Source organism: Orcinus orca, chromosome 10 (assembly GCF_937001465.1).
Source record: "Orcinus orca chromosome 10, mOrcOrc1.1, whole genome shotgun sequence".
Lineage (NCBI taxonomy): Eukaryota > Metazoa > Chordata > Mammalia > Artiodactyla > Delphinidae > Orcinus > Orcinus orca.
The window spans coordinates 24,316,430-24,336,378 of NC_064568.1; the positions used below are offsets into that span (position 1 = coordinate 24,316,430).

At 38.9% G+C, this 19,949-nt stretch overlaps 1 protein-coding gene across 27 annotated transcripts in view; it reads left to right on the forward strand.

The window, feature by feature from the left end:
* Positions 1-19,949, forward strand: part of MAGI1 (membrane associated guanylate kinase, WW and PDZ domain containing 1) — a 617,182-nt gene that overhangs the window by 363,000 nt on the left and 234,233 nt on the right. For all 27 annotated transcript variants that reach the window (XM_033424840.2, XM_033424841.2, XM_033424843.2 and 24 more), the window contains one exon: positions 5,196-5,312. In XM_033424840.2, the coding sequence (XP_033280731.1) occupies positions 5,196-5,312 (117 nt within the window). Of the gene's footprint in view, positions 1-5,195; positions 5,313-19,949 lie in introns of those variants that run through there.

A 19,949-nucleotide genomic window follows, 5' to 3' on the forward strand; every position in this document is an offset into this window, starting at 1 on the left:
CAAAAGAAGATTCACACGTTTGTTTAAAAAAAAAAGCATTATAATGACACTTACTGCAGCCTTGTTGTATTGTCAACAACATTGGAAATAATCTAATTCTCTCTGAAGGAGAAATAAAATTGTTATGTTTTTTAAATGGAATATTATACAACATTTAAAATAATTCAAAATTACATCGATTGGTTAAATTTCTGTAGACTAATGTGAATCAAAAAGACAGAGGTATATTGTTGTAAATTTAAAAGCCACAGAATTCCAGGTGTATACATATGAAAATATGAAATAATGGCTAATCCAGGACAGGGTCTAAGCCCCCCCCTTTCTTATTTAAATGATAAAATTGTCTTAAAGTAAGCTCTGAACCCTTTTCTTGGAAAAAATTCCACACATTACTGATCTGTGTTCTCTTTTCCATTTGCAAAACAAATCTTGAATTTCATAGTGAGTGAAGATGCTATGGCAAACTCTTTCTCTAGCAATTTATTACTTCATTGGCTCACTGCCCTTGACAATTAGGAGAAGATTTATAGACTTGTCCCCTTAATAATTGGCAATTAATTGGAGATTAGATGCCAAAAAGTACAGTATTTTTAATGTAATGAGAAGGTTGAGGCTTTTCGCTTCCAAATGTCCCGGAACACAGAGTAAATGTTAACCGGCAGCATAGTTAACCCTGCCCTTTTGCACATCCACAGTAAAGAGGAGTTTTAGTTTGATGATCATAAACTTTAGCTAGTGTGGCTAGTTTGAATGTAAAGCTCAAGTGTAAACAAAGAGGGCCTATGTCTTAAGAATCCTTCCAATCTGTGTGCCCCTGGTTCACCTTGATAGGTACTGAATATGATCAGTAAGGATCTGTGTGGGATAAAGAGGGACTGTATCCTGAGTCTTCTTTGGAATTTTGTGTCTCACTCATAAGGACCTATATGGGATAAAAATATACTGAATCCTGAGATTTGGGAATGCTTTTGTCTTAGGCGGCAGTACATTTGGGTCCCATAACATCTTCACTACTTACAGTTCAGATGATAACTGTTAGTGTGTTTTTATTGTCTAGAACTCTGGTCTCCTAAGGGGAATATATATCCTAGGTTCTAGGCAATGGAGATTTTGCTGGTAAATACTTTTGTCCTTGTGGTCAAATTCAAGAGTGCCTTAGACCTAGAAGTAGAGTTGGCAGGTGTGACTGTCACCTATCAGTGATTGACCAGTTGGTTTTATTTTCTGAACTACAATTCCAGCACAGTGCCAGGAATATATTAAACATGCACTAAATGTTAACCCGTTTACACGTGTCCAGACAATTTTAGCGCAAGTAGAGTTTTATTCCCTTCCAGAAACTCTAGAAGTATCCTTTAATCCAGATTTCCCTGTGCCTGTATTTTGTTTCTGGCCATGTAAGTCAATAGGTTTTATGTTTATCTGCATTTTTAAAAAGAGTAACAGTCCATCTTTGGACTGATCTCAGCTCTTTCTCCACTGCTTCAACTGTTGTCCACTCGAGGGGTAATCTCCACCTTTCAATAAGTGCTTTCTCTTTGCTAAGCAGTGTCTGAATCTCATTTAATCCTCACAACAGGCTTGTAGCAGAACTACTGTTACATCAGAGCTCTGTTTTTACAGATGAGAAAAGTGAGGTTCAGAGATTAAGCAAGGCACTTGGGTTCACCGGCTAATAAATAGTAGAACCAGGATTTACACCCGGGCCTGTCTGTTTTAACCACCAAGATTTACTCCACTCTTCTTTCAGTTTGTTTCTCTAATGGGAAGTTGAAAATTAAGCATTTACAACAGTGCCTACCACAGAGTCATTCAATAATAATGTATAGTTTTAACTTTTGAAATTGATTTTATGAAGTGTAATTTACATACTATAAAATGCACACATTTATATATACAGTTCCGTAAACTGTTTTTATTCTTCCAACTCTCTTGAAAGTTTCTGAACATCATAGAAAAACTATGTACCAGGATATATGCTGTTACTAAAAAAACAACGAAATAGAATAAATCAAATATAACTGATACACATGCTACTACTGGCTTCCACAAGCTGAGAAAGGAGTTAACTACTTGGCAAAAGAAATAGTCCTTGCTAGACTCTTAGAATACGTACTTCAAAATCAATTATTATTGTCAATTTAGAAATTGGCTAAAGTTGATTTTCCAGATGAAACAAAGTTGGAATTTGCTTGCAGTCACATTTCACAGGCTTAGTGAATTTTATAGCCATTTATGCACATGTTCAATAATGCACTGAAATACCATCATTAAGAACCCCAAATGTAGATGCTCATTGAACTTTTTTGAGTGTAGTGGAGAAAGAAGAATGACGTTTTGAATATGGAGTCATTTGAGGCTGTCACTATTTTACATTTCTTTACTTAAGAAGAATTTGGAGCATCTTAAATATGTTTTCTTGTAGCTATAAGATTCACAGCAGGTTTCTTTAAACCCAGCAACTGGAAAACAAGTGTACGTAATCACATATATATAATCTCATATATCCCATCATCTTTACATAATTCTATTGATGAAAAGCAAATCATAGGTGCTCCCCACAATCAATGAGAGGGGATAACACAGTCATTAAACTCCTGGCCATGAGGAACATATGTGCCACTTTAATGTCTGTGCATTACAGTTACAGTTCCATAAGTTTTGATAAATGTATAACCCTGTGTTATTACTACCACAATTGATATTTACTGTATTGGAATCACCCAGCCTCCCAAGTTTCCTTGTGATTCCTCCTTTCAAAGAATTTTTTTCTTGAAATCACTGTTGACTCTCAGGAAGTTGTAAAAAAATAGTTCAGACTTCCTGTGTACCCTTCACCCTGTTTCTTCCAGTGGTAACATCCTTACATAACTACAGTACAGTTGCAAAGCCAGGAAACTGACATAGATACACTCCATAGATCTTATTCCCTTGTGTGTTAGTCTCTGCCTACCCTCAGCCCCAGGTAACTGCTGGACTGCTTTCTATCACTATAGTTTAGCCTGTTCTGAAGCTTTATATATAAATGGAATCATGCAGTATGTTCTCTTTTGTGTCTAGCTTCTTTTGCTCAGCATTATGTGTTTGAGATTCATCCGTATTACTGTATGTGTTAGTGGTTTGTTCTTTTCAATTTTTGTGCTGCATCCTATTTGAATATAGTACAGTTTGCTTATCCATTCACCTGTTGATGGACGTTTGGGTTGTTTCCAATTTGGGGCTATTATATAATGAATAAAGTTGCTGTGAGGATTCATCTATAAGTTGTGCGTGCACATGCGCGTCTGAGTGTGTGTACTTGTTTTCATTTCTCTTGCATAAACAGTAGTGGAATTGTTGGGTTATTTGGTTAGTGAAGGTTTAACTCTATAAGATACTGTCAAATTGTTTTCCCAAGGGGATGAAACGTTTTATACACCCACTAGCAGTATAAAAAGAGTTCCTGTTGTTTCACAGCCTTGCTCTCGCTTGATTTTGATGTTGCCATTCTGGCAGGTAGGTGCTGGGATCTCATTGTGGTGTTAATTTGCCCTTTTCTGATAACTAGTGAAATTGAATATCTTTTCATGTGCTTAATGGACAATCATATATATATATATTTTATAAACTGTCTATTCAAACCTTGTGCCCATTTTAAGGAGGGGTGGGAAGTGGGGTTTGTGTGTGTCTTCTTCATTTAATAAATATTTGATGACTAATTAAATGTTTATTGAACGACCTGAGATTGACCTATGAATTTTTGTTTTGGCCACTTGAAGCCTTACAGGTACTACAACTCAAATAAAAGAGTCAAATTGGGTTTCATTAGTCTATTCTAAAATGATCAGCTAAAGCAGGGAATCTGGTTTTGAACATGATACTAAAATAAAGATCAGTAGTTTCCTCCCCTACATAGGTCATAGCATCTTCTGAACCATGGCTGTCATCCCCATGACTTGCTCCTTTTGACCATGGGAAAATTGTCATCTGAAGATGTGAATTTTGTGGTTCACATGGATACTGCCTTGCTGCATTGTTTCTCTAATGCTAGAAATGCTCTTACCTAATTTTTATCTTGTCAAAAAATGGAAGGACAATCTTAGCCTTGTTATTTTTAGTTGTCACTGAAGCAGTTTTCTCCATTAAGAATGAATATTAGCGAGGTTGATCTATAAGCCTTCTGCTGATCCTGTAGACTATAATTTGTGTTTATAATTAAAAAAAAAAGTTTGGTTACCTTCTCCGTTCTATGATACATTTTTGTAACACTATACTTTTTTTTAGCTTTTGTTTTGTTCTGTTAACTGTAGAGAGTTAAAGAGAAATAAACACATAGACCAGCCCAGGTAACTACTGCTTAAACAGCAACAAAATTTGAAAAAAATTATGTTTAGTGTTTATAAATCAACACAGAAAAGTAACATCTATATATCTGTATCTGTCTATGTAATGAAGAATGATGTCTCCTCCTTTATTTCCCAAACTCAAGTCCTTCTCCCTAAAGGAAACGATTGTTAAAACTGTCTGATGATTCCTTCCATTAATACATGCTCTCTCCTTTTCTTTGTTCTTCTCACACAAAAGTGGTCAGGTAGTAGGTACAATTCCACATGTTTTCCTGCAGTACAAGCACATGAAGATGTAGCTTTCACAGAGTAGTTATGTGGGTGAACTGTGCTTTACTTCGTTGATCCCTGGTGGTTGTTTCCAGGTTTTTGGTGTTTATTTTTATTTATTTTCTGTTATAAAAATGCTGCAATAAACAATACTAGAGATTTGGGCAGACTTTTGCAAATGTATAGGGTAAATCTGTTCCAGTTGGGTCCCTGGTCAAAGGACACTTTGTAATTTGTCAGCTGTTGCTAGATTGCCCTCTTTAAGGTTTCAGCCACATCCACTCCATCTAATAGTGTCTGCAAGTGTCTACGGCACATATTTTAAATGTAATAGCCTCATTTCAATTCTTTGTTATTTGAGCCTCCTAGTGTTATGTGAACTGGGACCTCCAAATTAATGCTGTTTCAATGCTGTTTTATCTTTATTACATTCTTCCTTGCTTTTTCCCCTGCAGAGGAAAACCTAAAGTAAGTCTTCTTGATGACTGAGGGTGGCGGACTAGAATGGCTTTGCGTGGCTTTCCCTCACACAGCTCTCAGGCTGCTCAGTCTCTAGGAAGCCCGATGGTTGATGCATTCTGTTTTATGTATTTCCTGTAGGAGGAAAGCTGAACAAGGACCTGCGACATTTTCTCAATCAGCGGTTCCAGAAAGGGTCGCCTGATCATGAGCTCCAGCAGACCATAAGAGATAACCTTTACCGCCATGCTGTGCCTTGTAAGTAGCCAGTTTGGAGCGTCTTACTGCGGGGTGGGTGGGTGAAAAGTTGAGGGGAGAACTAAGAGCTCAACAGCTGGTTCTGGGACACTTGGCAGTTTGCTCACGTAGTGACTCCGTAAGTCCAGGGAGTCATGATTGACAACGGGACATGCAGTACTGCGCCAGGTAAATTACTCGGTTTTCAAGTTCTGGCTTGAGAATACTGGGCAAATTATTTATCCTTTGTAAGGTCCAGTTTTCACAACCGTGAAAAGGACATCTCACTCCTACTAACTTCACAGAACTGTTAGGAAGTCAAAGTCAAATGCTCGTCAAAGCATTTGTGTACAGTATGGGCGTGGTGTAAGCCTCATAAGTGTTAACCATGATTGTCATTAATGGGGTGGACCAGGCCAGAGGACTTCATGCTCACCTCTGAGGAGATCCATGGGACTCCGATAGCCTCTCAGCAAAGGGAATGCCTCAGTGGACTCTCTCTTCTTCTCCACCTTTATCAGATTCATAAATCATGATTTCACATAGGATTTTCTTTGAAGAAATGGTTTCCACAGATTAAAAAACCCAAAGCCCCAGACCCATTAGATCAGACCAAATCTGAGAAAGCAAGACATAAAATGTAGGGACTATGACATCAGGGATTTTGTGGCATGGAAGGAAGAAAGGAAAGAAGGAAGGGAGGAGGGAATCAGCCTATGGGGTAGATGAATTGGCAGCTCAGTGGTCATGAGGTATTGCCATGCTCTACCAAACTACATTGCTGTACAGCTCATTATGAGGTGGGAATTCTGGGAAGACATACAGTTATTTGCTTTCATTCAAAAGAAGAAGAAAGAATGATTCTGATTTTATTGCTTGGGAGTTTTCTTTTCTCCTATTACCCAGTCCTTCAAAGTTTGACAGGTGTTTAGAAATATTTTTTTTAATCAGCAAAAACAAGGAGGAATAATTTGAAGTTCAAGGTACCCTGCTTATGGCTGTGATTTGTTTGCTATGAATATTTTCTTTAAAAAAATAATATTTTGCTCGTGATGTCCTAGAGTGCTATTGTTTCCTCGTACTACTGCAAAATAATGAACAGAACTGATTTCAGGCATACCATGGATCTGCAAGGACTTAGACTGGAAGTCTAGATGGGAAACTTTAGCGATCAGAGTTTAGAACAGCCCTGCCTTCCTCTTCACTTATTAATAAAACCAAGGCTCCAAGAGGAAAAGAGGTTGACTACAGGTAACTTGGGTCAGTGCCCCCAGGTTGCTTCTTTCTGCTGAGTGGCAGAGCTGCATTTGACAGAGAAAACATGATAATGTATTAATGTGAATCTCTGGCCCTCAGTTCTTTTAATTTTGCATCATTAGAATTGAAAACTATAATTCTAATAATATCCTAATAATAATTCCTTACACTTGGATTAGTAATAATAATTCCTAATGTCAGTCTCATGAATGAGGCAGGGATTATCTATCTGTTTTTTATAGAAATAAAGAAAGAAACCAAGACACGAAGATAAGCCAATAAAAACAAGGCTAAAGGTGATCAGGGCCTTACGTCATTGCCTCATCTCTGATATACTGTCCAGATTTACTCTTAGAATATTCCTTTGAGGTTGGGATTTTTAATACCCATTTTACAGGTGAGGAAACAGAGACACAGCACGACCAAGTAACTGTTAAATCGCAGTTCCAGGGTTTTGGGACTTGTAAGCCATCCAGGGCTATTTTTGTAGCTCGACCATTGCTGCCTCTGAAGTTCTAGTACAGCAGATTGGATGCAGTTTTGCAGAATTCAGTAATTGCAGAATCATGATTGTTCTCTGTGTAATTTTTCCCCTACTCAGATTCCAATTTAAGAAATGGGGAATGAAGCAAATGAGCACACCATTTCTTGACGCATCTGTGGTGTTACTATGGTTACATTTTGGCAAGCTTTTCCATTTATTTTTGCCACTGATTTATTGGACCTGACTGTGAGCTAAATGGCTTGATTTTAAGCTTACCACTGTGTAGGAATTGGGGCAAAAATGACCTCAGCCTTTTAAAACAGTGGAAAATCATGTTTTGTCTTTGCTGTATAATGCCATTGGTATTGATGTTTCATTTCTATGAAACCAGTAGATCAGGAACTGAGAATGAGGAAAGGGTCTTCCTACTAAAGAGAAAACAAGAAACATTTCACTTTATATTTCCTGCATAAAACAGGAAGGAAATTCAGGAAGAGGTCTGTTTCTGAGTCTGGCACAGTATGTGTGTCTTTGAACATGAGTAGACCAGGGGTGACTTGGGATTCAGTTATGGGCTTGGGTAACTGGGGCCACATTTGTGTTTATTTTGATTCTTTGGCCCATGTGACTGGTAGAGCAGAACTCTGTACCAGGCTGTTGTGCTCATGGATTAGAAAGCCCTTGATTGGAGCATGGATCCTCCCAGTGATAGTGTAACTGTGCCACAGGGAAATGAGCTCCTGTAATCTGTATTTTCCAGAACTTCCTGCTGCCAATAGGTCAGTGACTTCAGTCTTTTGAGAAGGGATGATCTCATGAACAGGTGTTTGCGAGCTGGGGTAGACTTCCTGTACATTTTAGGAGGTCCACATGTCATTAGAAATTAACAAACAAAACCTGTTTGTTCTCAAGTTTGTTTTAGTGTCATCATAGTGTAGTAGAGCCTTCTGGGCACCGTGATGGATTTTGCCGTTCAGGATTCCATTTTACCCTAATTCTTTGGCAAGGAAAATGCAGGTAATAGCATCCCTCTTTTACAGGTAAGAAAGTGAAGTAACAGATGTAACTTCCTCAAAATCTTACCAGTTCTAAATGCCACATTACTCACTTCTCAATACAGTGCTCCTTTTTAAAATTGGCTTTATTGAGGTATAATTCATATATCATACAATTCACCACTCAGAGTGTTCATCCAATGCTATTTTTGCTATAGTTATTATTCTCCACTTCGCTTTTGCTTTGATTCAAAAACATTTATTATTTCCATGGTATGAAAAATGTCATCGTAGTTAAAATTTAATTATATTATCATTGAAAATCACTACCCCCAAAAATTTATGGCCAAAAAAATAAAAATAAAAAGAACTAGATGCAGAATGAGTCAGCCCTGGTGTGAAATCTGAGGGCTGTTCTGTAGCTGGCTGGCCTGGTATGGGTCGTGTAACCTCTCTGAGTCTTTTTTTAACTCTTCAGTAAAATGGAAGCAGAAATACCACCTCCAGCATTGTCTCACCAAGTACTGACAGAAGCCCTAAGAGATGGGTCCATTGGAGGAAACAGAGGCTCAGAGAAGTATATAGCTTGCTTAGGATCACACAGCAAACAGCATGGTTAGGGTTTAATCAGTTCTCTCTCTAACTCTTTACTGGGTATAATCGACAGTCATGTGATAAGAGCAGTATACCATGGGCTACTGAGAGTGAAAGAAAAAAGAAAAAAACATTCTCATTGCTGAATTTTTAGTTTTAGCTGTTCAAAATCATGGGGTTCTATGTCTTGGGGGTGGGGGCTAGTTAAGGCACCATATCTTACAAATAAGTATCTTCTCTGTGATTTTCACGTATTTCACTGGTGTGTACAGTAGAATTTTAATAACTGCCTAATGATTATTCAGCTTTTAAAAAATCACTATAGGATTCTTTTGGGATATCTCAGTTTATCTTATTTTTCAGTAGATCTTTTTTTGTATACACATGAAAAACCACCTTAAGATAGATGGATTTGAAATGCATGTAAACGTCATTGGTGTTGCTCACTTCTCTCATTTCTCAGAATCATCTGGATACTATTCCTGTCTCCTGCCCCCTCAAATTCTGATTATATTCCCAACCTGCTCCCCCTCAATTCTTTAGTCCTACAAACTTCGTCCATTGCTCGAATACACCTGGTATCTTCTTGTAACTGGGTATAAATTATTACCTCTTATCTCTCTCATCTTTCCATCTAACCAGTTCATAGCCTTCTTGTAAGCTTTAGCCTAGAGGCCACTTCCTCCAGGAAGGCCTCCATAGATTGGCCTATTGCCTTCCTCACTGCTCCCACAGTGCCCCCTCTGCCCCCCTTCCACCGCATACACGCCTGCTGCATGTGTGTCTGTCCTGTTAGAATCTAATTTTTCTGAGGTCAGAGACTGGATCTACCTCAGTGACTAGCCCACACGTAGCTTAGTGCCTAGACCATGGGATAAATATCTGTTGAATGAATGATCAGATGAAGAAATGGATAAAGACACTTGTTGTTTTTCTTGTTTTCTCTTGATTACATAACATTTGGGAGAAACAGCAGAGCTGCTCTTACCATAAAGCTCTCAGAATAAAGGGCAGCTCAGGGGCTTGAGCTCTGAAATGGCTGATGAGGACCAACCCAGAGGAAAAAAATCAAGGCTCCCAGTGAGCTTGGAACTAGAGTGCCCATTCACAGCTCCTAATTACAGTCTAGATATCGCTGTACCTCCTGCACTGATAGCCTCCCTGCTTTATGACTTCTTGTCCTAGCTGATGTGACAACATCTGAGATTCTTGCTTTGGAACGGCTGATTTGCCCATGAAGATAAATGCATTACCTGACAGGGCTTTTCATTTACTCTACTGCTGCTGTCAAAATGAGATACAGCTTATCCAGGAGTCCTGGGGCTCCGGAATATTGAACCAAACCCCTCTTGTTCCTTCTCCCTTTTCTGGGCTTAACAGCGATGGAACGCATCTTTCTTTTCAAGCAGAGGTCATCTGAAAGAGGAAAGGATAAGTCAGTTTTGTTCTGTAGATTAACAAGTTGTTGATCAAGGCTCTCCCTAATACCAAGATCATTATAATCTGTGGAAGAGGCACTGATCATTGATTTAAAGGAGTTTACAAAGGGATTAAACGTGTTTGATCTCCAAGACCATTTAAATCTGATGCAGTAAACATGGGTGATCCTGGTCTTTATTTGTAGAAGTGCGATATTCTAATGGGCATGTTAGCATTTGCTAACCAACAGTTGGCGTTGTTTATTATTTTTGAATGTGACTGTGATGTCAGGAGCATAAATTACCTTTGGTATTATTTGAATGTATTAGTTTCTCTTAACCATAGCTGTTTCTAGTTCTGCTTGCCTAGAACCAACTCATTCTACAATTAGAGCTCATGATATGAACTAAACCAGTATGTCAGCAAGAGGCCAGGATAAAGAACTGGGTTTTGGAACATTGCTTCTTTCGTAGAATGTGCATCTCTGTGTTCAGGTTGTGTTTGACCTGAGTGGAAGGCTTCAGGTTGTCATACATGAAGTAGACAGTTCTGTTAGCATCCCCAGGACTGATCAGATGAAAGTCACTGGAAACTTTCTCACTGTGGCTATTGCCCTTGTCCTCTTAGGAGAGTTAAGTGCTGTCTAATATGAAAGGATCACTTAAGTCTTTACCAAGCCTAGCCTCGTTGCAGAACTCTGACTAGTAACAATAATAACAGCTCTCCAGGTTTTGGACTCCTACTGTGTACCAGGTACCCTGCCATGATGCTTGTACATAGGTCGTCTCTCACTCTGGCCTCATGGAGGCCACACAGACTATTAAAAGTCTAAACTCAAACTCACTGGACTCTTAAACCCTCCCCGTTTTCTATTCAATTGCAAATGTTTGTTGCCCATAATAAGAGTGTATGTCCCTCCTCCCTTCTCCATCAGTTCTCAACTCTTGCTCTCGCCTTCCCTTTAACCCATCAGTACTGTATTTTCCCATGTGCCCCCAGCCAGTCTGTGGTCTGGAGACTCCTCTTATCCACCCTTACTGCCTACACCTGACCTTTCCTTCCTCCTCCATCAAGTCTTTCTTGTTCTACGTTGGTGTCCCATTGGCTGTCCTCTAAGATGCCAAGAACTAGAATAAAGAAGTGAATTGTTCATATTATGGTATAGGGTTCTCTATCCTACATAATACATATATTTTAACAGATAACTTTAAATGTGGCGCTGCTAGAACGACCCTATGAGATGGGATGTTCTGGCAACAAGGCAGATTCATAGGTAGGGATGAATTCTTATGGTTTTGACTTGGTTTTGTACTTTTTCTAGTGCTTAACACAGTATAGTATACATAGAAAACATTTTAAACACAAGATTGTCTATGTCAAAGGGCTTTCACCCTCTGCTTGCTGTTTCACTTCTCAGACCTAGTTTCCTGTTCCACTGAGTTTAAGCTGAGAAAGTAACACAATAGTCTAGCCAAGGAGTTTTGTGCCAAATTAAAAAATAATGGGAGCACTTCCGTGGTGGCGCAGTGGTTAAGAATCCGCCTGCAATGCAGGGGACATAGGTTCGATCCCTGGTCTGGAAGATCCCACATGCCACGGAGCAGCTAAGCCCGTGTGCCACAACTACTGAGCCCACGTGCTACAGCTAATGAAGCCCATGCGGCTAGAGCCCGTGCTCCACAGCAAGAGAAGCCACCGCAGTGAGAAGCCCATGCACCACGAGGAAGAGTAGCCCCCGCTCGCCACAACTAGAGAAAGCCTGTGCACAGCAACAAAGACCCAGTGCAGCCAAAAAAAAACCCAACACCAAATGAGGCTAAATATAATAAAATATATTTAAATTCTTAAAAAAAATAATGGGATTAGAAAAAAAACCTTTTTGTTTAGATGTGATCTGGAGTTAGAGTTTGGGCTCAGATAACTCTTAACAAATTTTCATCCACTTGAATGTCTGCTGGGGCATGGAAATATCACGAGGGAAGCAGGACGATCCTTTGTTTTCTGATAACAACCATGTCATAAATGCCAGGAGCACACCACTTCTCATTTCTGTAGTGCCCCTCAGGGAACATTGAAACCATTAGTGTGGAATCTCTTCTTACTTCTCACCAAGGGAGGAGACAATTATCCCATCAGTGAGTTCCTGAGAAGGACTTGGACATTCCTGATTTAAACATTTTCTCTTCTCCTTGGGGCTAGATCATGAGATGTGTTGGGCTTTCTGGTATGGCAGACTGGAGTGGCTGGCAGGCTCTACCCCTTACCAGCGTTGCTGACTTGCGTTTTCTGGGACTCTGTTGTCTCATTACCTGTGTTGATGTTTCTGAGGCACCTAAGGCCCCGGCAGTGATCACGGCACTTCATAGGTCCTCTATTTAAAGGTCCTGTATGTATATGTTTTTTGTTTTGTTTTGTTTCCAGCCGCGCCGCACAGCTTGCAGGATCTCAATTCCCTGACCAGGGATTGAACCCATGCCCTCTGCAGTGAAAGCGCCGAGCGCTAACCATTGGACTGCCAGGGAATTCCCAAACATCATCCTCTCTGTAGACCAGTCTTCTTTCTTCTGTACCCCCTTTCCCTCCCCTTTCTAACATGACTCCTCAAGTCCAGCATTCTCCCTTTTTTCTTTCAAGTTCTCTTTAGACTTTGGGCCTTATATACATGATTCTCCTTTTTATGATTTTTATGATTTATATAATTCTTTTGGGGGGGCAAGCTAAGTTAAAAAAATGATTTTCCAACATTTCTTGAGTAACAACCCAACACTAGATGCTAGGTGAGAACATAGTGAAGATTAATAATTGGCTCATTTAGCCAATAATAGGCATGCTTGAAATAGCACATTCTCCGCATATTCCCAGCATCAGCTGATCCCCCGATGTTCTTTTTTCTTTGTATTTCTTATCATATGTTGTTAACCCTAATTGCCATTGTATATTTGCTGAGTGGATGGAGTCATATTTGAAAAAAAAAAAAAAGGAAAGAAAAACTATGTGGACTTGATTTATATGTGTCTGCTAATACACTCACGTAAACATGGTTTGGGTGGTGTTCTTTATTCTAAGGTTCTCAGGGGTGTGGAACGAGGCAAAGCTATAGGAGTTTATATTTAAGTTTAATTAGAGTTGATGCCATTTATAATCTTCTTATGAAAATATGTTAGACCAGCCTTATTGTTTAATAACATCTGTCGTTAACGGAGTGCTTACTATATGTACCAGGTACTGTGCTCAGTGATTTACAAGTTTTGTCTCTTCTAACCTTCACCAGACTCTGAGAGTCATAATGTTATCACCCCTGTATTAGGAGCATGGCAGTTGAGGGTTGAGGAGCTTATAAGTGTGTTGTTCAAGATGAGCAGTTTAATAATGATGGAAACCAGATAATTCAAACCCAGTTCTCACCTCCCCCGAGAGTCCATGCTCTTGGTTTATATCTCTGGGTTCAGTCAGCTTAAAGACCATTTTTTAAATTAATGTATTGAATTTGAAAAAGAGGCTTCTATTAATAACATATGGATTAGTCCTTGGCTGGGTGTAGGATACTAATATATCTATTTGGCAGCCATGTTAATTCATTAAATTGCTTTATAATTTTAGCTGACATTTTTCGTCAAGAGTTGTTGCAATCATAAAGCAATTTCTACAGCAATTTATGTAGGGACCGAGAAGTTTCATAGTATCCTTACCATCTATTATTTATTTTAAGAAAAGTTTTTACCAAATTTTAGTAATTTTAGATTTAGTAAGAATTATTTAAGTCAAGAGAATGAAATGCAATACGTTTTTAAAGAAATCTTGTATCAAATGTGTTTAATAAAACTACGTACACATAAAATTTCTGGCTTCTCTAATGGATAATGTGCATTTATGCTGAGATCCAACTAAGAACACTTGACCAGTTATGCTCTGATGGGCTTACCTAAACTCCATATGAAATGAGTTACCCAAAATGATTACCTTAAATTTAAACAACAAGAAAATGTCACTTGTGTTAGTTCAACCATAATATGAATAAAGTAGACTTATTAACCACTCAATGACGTTTTTTCGTCTTGCATCGAAATGAACTAATTATACATCTCTATTTTGAGGAAATACACTCTAATGTATTTAGGGATAAAGGGCCATGGTGAATGCAACTTACTCTCAAATGGCTATAAAACATTAAAAATGGTTAAAAATTTGTACTATTCTTATTCTTGCAACTTTCTGTAAATTTGAAATTATTTCCAAATAAAGTGTATTAAAGTAAACCCATACCAAAAATGTTTTTAAAAAGCAACCAGTATAGTTTTGGGAAAGGGGGATTTTATGTGAACGTTATGTTTTTGGTTTTCCCCCTTATTAATATTAATGTGTTTTTAGCCTAGAATTGAGATTTTGTTAGTACTTTGATAGATCTTGTCTGTTAAACTATAGCAGGACTAGCCTGAAAGACATCGTACATATATTAAAACAAAAATCTAACACCTATGGAATACCAAGTACATGCTAAGTGTTTTAATTATGGTTTCTCGTTTAATACTGTAACTCTTATTTTCACTTACAGATGAGGAAACTGAGGCTTAGTAAGATTAATGACTTGTCTTAAAATTGTGGAATGGGACTGGAGCTCAGGCACTCAACATGGATACTAAAGCTACCACTAGTAACCACCACATTTTCTTTGCTCAGACTATGTGTACATCTGTGTGTATAGATACATATATACCTACTGAATACATCTTAGAAAATAAATTAGGAACGCTTTTTTTTTTTTTTTTTTTTTTTTTTTTGCCACGCCGCCCGGCTTGCGGGATTTTAGCTCGAACCCATGTCCCCTACATTGGGAATGTGGAGTCTCAACCACCTTACTGCCAGGGAAGTCCCAGAAACAATTATCTTAAATGGATCCTAAATATCTGCTAATGGGATTCTAGATGAATATAACAGTATAATAATCATCATTAGAATTGTTAACATACGTTGAGCACTTGGCATGTGCTAGGTTTTATTCTATATTAGTGTAATAACTCATTTAATCCCCACAATGGTCTTGTAGGTATGTGCTATTACTCTCCACATTCAGGGAAACCGAGGAATAAAAAGATTAAATAACTTGCTCAAGATGTCACAGCGAATATGTGGTAGAGCTGTGTTGTCTTGTTCTAGAAATTTCCCTCTTAGCCAGTGGCTCATATTGCCTATTATTTATAGCTCTAGAGAACATTTAAATTAAAAAAAAGGAAAAAGAATCAATAATTAAACATACTCCTTTTTGGGGGAGGGGAGGAGATACCTTTTGTTATGCTTTTGAAGATAATTTCATCTTAGTCTTAGATCCCATCAGAGCCACCACATTATACAAATCCAGGGGGCACTATTCAGTTCGTAATGTATGTGAATGGCACCCTTGGTGGTGGACAGCACCGTGACTGCCTGGTTTTATGCAGTGGCTGAGTTCCGGTAGTAGATACTTAGCTAGCCTGAAAGATAGAACCAAATTGCCATTCATTTGGGAGGTATTTGTCTCAGTCATGTGAAGTGGTACCTTACTCCAATGAGGATAATATCCACTGGGTACTTGAACACCAGAAGCCTAATCCAGTCCAGTTACAAGATCTCTCCATTCTTAATTAAGCTAATTAAAGGTTTGAGACGTACTAGAATTGGATCTTTGGGGTACTGTTATTTCTTTCGTTTACCCTTCCTTCAGTCAGTTGATCCATCTACTCACCCAGCCATTCTCCATTTATTCCATTTATCTGTCCATTTAACAAACACGTATTGAATACCACTGTGAGCAGGTCACAGTAATAGAGGCTCAACATTTAGGGGTAAACTGGTTACCTTTCCTGCTCTCGGGGAGTTTATAGTATAGTAGGCAACCACTATAACTAACAAGATGCAGGTATAAGAGAGTAAGGTAAATCCCACAGTAGGGTAAGCCCAGGACTATATGACATACAAGGACAGGCACCAAGCTCAGTCTTGAGACCAGTGAATCAATGTGACTAGGAAGTGAAATAAAAAAGAGAGACAAAAGGAAAAGCAGCAGAACCTCTTTCCTAGGGAGAATCAGGAAACATCTACTCATGTAACCATGGGCAAATGGCTCTATTGAACATCTCTAGGCTTAATTCCTCTTTAAAAAGGAGTCTTTATTAGGGGTATAATAGACCCATTAAGCATCTTAATATCCCAGGGTCAGTCCGAAGATAATGTAATCCTTTGCACAGTGCTCTCTCCTTATGACTCCTCAAGAATAGACCACTCGTGTTTTTGAGTCTTCTGACATATTTAAAAACAACAACAACAAAAACCAGTGCTACAGCAAAAGATAGGACATGGTTTTAATGTTTGCAGTTAATTAATACTTTTAACATACACATAGCAATGCAGTATAATTGTGCTGTTCATCAATTGCAAGATGTATAAAGCATTAACTCAAGGTACTCTAAAGGCAGTATAGTCTGATAATAGACCCCAAGTTCAAATACTTATCATTCCTTTTAGTGTGTCTTTGTAACTGTAGACATAACTTTATTTGACCGTAACAAAAGTCTAAATTTAAGGCTCTTCATGAATAGGAGACCTGAGTCAAAGATCTTCTTGCCCCTTCCCCTCCTCGGCAACCTCAGTAGGTATGGGATGCTATGAGATGACTCTTTGGACCAAGGTTTGGCTCTTTCAGATCCAGGTTCAGTTGCTTGTTAATGGAAGAAGCCAAAGTAGGGTAAGTAACAGTCATCCAAGGACTATCTAAGCAGCAAGATGGGCCCTTCCAGAACCCCAGTTGTACCAGGGCTCAGCCTTCTCGTTGATTTTATTTCTCACACTCCTGAAGGAAAACATTTAATTCCTTGGACCGTTTCTTTGGAGGTTGCCACATTTCTAGTTGGGACTTCTCTCCTCCCCTGACCTCCCTATTAGAAGTGAGGCCATACTATCCTCTTAAGTGCTTTGCTTTGAAAAGTGAGACAATTTGGTTATACTAGAAATGAAGTCATTTTCAAGGTCAGCCAGCTTGAAAGATTTATTACTTTGGCTTTCTAATTGTAGTTGCTGCACGTAAATGAACTTGACATTTTTCTCCTTTCCTGTCTCATAAGATAAGGTCATTACAAACAGACCTTACAGGACTGTCAGAAGTTACAACTTCTGTATTCTTAGTTTTCATCATCAACTGATTTGAAGGATGCACATTCCTTATTTCCATCTCTAAATGGTTTTGCACAGTGTCAGCATCATTTAATTAGTGATATGGGGGGGGGAAGCACATCTATTTCACAGGAATTTTGAAAAAAATGTTGCCTAAGTTGTAGATAAAATATTCTCTAGATATATGACTTGAGAATGAGACATCCTATAAAACCATCGGATGAACTGAAATTTGGTGTGAGTTCTGATGGTTTGGTGCGTGACTATAAATAAGTCTGAGAATCTACATGTTTTTGCCCCAGTGGAAAATTTGTGGCTAATATAGATTGTGTTGAATTTCAGGTTTGCTGCTTAATCTAGTCCTCACATAGGCTACCTGCTAAAAGGTGGGCATTCAGCATCCTTCCTTAGGCTAGAATCAGACACCCCATGCAAATCCACCACTGTCTGGGATCCTTGGGGGGAATTTTGTACCTTCTCACTGTAGATATGGATGATTTACGAACTGAGAAGCAAACTGTCAGATACAACTAAAAAATACGGTATCTTTAGGGAACATGGAGTAGTTGAAAACAATAACTTGTTGATACAATTCTTGCTGTTTTTTTTTTCTGAATTCATGTTGTATGTGTTAGGGGCCTGGCCTGGCCTGGCACATCAGCCTTTCTCCTTTCCTCTGTTCTTTTCTCCCTCCCACTGTCCTTCCCTCCTTCAATTTCTTACCCTGTCTCTCTTTTTTTCCTTTCCTTACACCACAGACTGGTCCATTTCTTCCCCTTGTTCCAGACTCTGGCAGTAGAGCACAACACTCAATGACCATTAAAGGAGCTAGGTGTATTTGGGTTCTAACAGAGACCTTTAAAAAAAAAGTTAAGGTAGAAAATAAATAAAACACATATAATAAGTCACATAAGTCTTAAGTGCATAGCTTGATGAATTTTTACATCCATGTGCACACCCACATGTCACACACACACACACACACACACACACACACACACACACACACACACACACACACACACACACACACACACACACGTATGTAGCCATTACCGAGATCAATATACAGAACACTGAGTGTTCCAGCAGGCTCGCTCGCGTCTCCTCCCATTGAGCACTTCTTTCTCCCAGAGGTAATCATGATTCTGACTTACCCCCCTAGATTATTTTGCCTGCTCTTGAATTTCATATAAATACAGTATGTATTATTTTGTTCTAACTTCTTTGTCATCCACATTGCTTGCATGTAGCAGTAGTTTGATTTTTTTGTTGTTGTTGTGCTGTCTAGTCTTACATTATATGAATGTACCACCATCTTTATCCATTCTTCTGTTGATTTAAACTGTCTCCAGTTTTTAGCTACTGCTGGGAATTTCTTTTTTTTTTTTAATTAATTATTTTATTTATGGCCGCATTGGGTCTTTGTTGCTGCGCATGGGATTTCTCTAGTTGCGGTGAGCGGGGGCCACTCCTCACTGCGGTGCATGGGCTTCTCACTGTGGTGACGTCTCTTGTTGCGGAGCACCGGCTCTAGGCGTGCGGGCCTCAGCAGTTGTGGCTCACGGGCTCTAGAGTGCAGGCTCAGTAGTTGTGGTGCACGGGCCCAGTTGCTCCGTGGCATGTGGGATCCTCCCGGACCAGGGCTCGAACCCGTGTCCCCTGCATTGGCAGGCCGATTCTTAACTACTGCACCACCAAGAAAGTCCTGGGAGCTTTCTTATATAAGTGGATGTATGTATGCACTCATTTCCTACCTAGGATTGTTGGTTCCCTGTGTAGGCATATGTAGGCATAAGCGGCTCATCTACAACAGATATTGCCAAACAGATTCCAAAGTGATTGTACCAATTTGCACTAGTACCTACATGCGTGAGAGTTCCAGTTGTTTCTTGTCCTCACCAACATTTGCTATTGTCAGCCTTTCCAACGTTTTGTCATCCTGGTGGATATGCAGTGGTATCTCATTATGATTTGAATTTGCATTTTTTCTGATGTAGAATATTGAGCACCTTTTCAAATGTTTATTGTCTATTTGGAGAGTTTTTTTGTGTGAAATACCTGTTGAAATCTTTTCCCATTTTTCTTTTTAATTGGGTAGTTTGTCTTTTTCTTGCTGATTTGTAGAAACAGCTGGGTTTTAATCCTGACTCTGCTTCTTATTAGTGGTGCTTGGACAGGTTGCCTCACCTTTTTGAGCTGCATGTATAGGATGGGTCCAGTAATACCTGTTTTATAGGTTGTGGTGAGGATAACTTGAAGAAGTGGATGTTAATGACTAGCTGTGGTTCCAAGCACAGAGAAGGCATGGGTGACTAGTATCTAAATTGAGAAAAAAAATCTATTCTAATATCAGATGAGCAGCCCATTAAGATATTTTAATATATTTCTTTCTCTTTCCCAATGTCCTCTTTTCTTTTTTATATTAGTAGCACAAAAGGAAAGACAGTGGCCATATGCATAATACGTAGTAGGCCAAAGTGACTGATCTCTTACAAAGGATCACTAGAAGTCGTATCTATTCTCCTAAGAATTTTGTGCTTGCAACTGGGACAAATGAGAACCAGAAGAGAGTTTCTGAAAAGAAGAGAATAAGATAAAATGCAGATGTAGGACCCAATTAAAGAAATCTGCCTGCCCTGGGTAGTGGTGGGAAGCATGTCTTTTATTTCCTCTTTCTTCTTTGTCAGCCAGCTTCTTGAGACTTCATTTCCTCATTTTCAAAATAGGAGTAACAATTACTTCCTTAAAAGGTTGTCAGGAGGC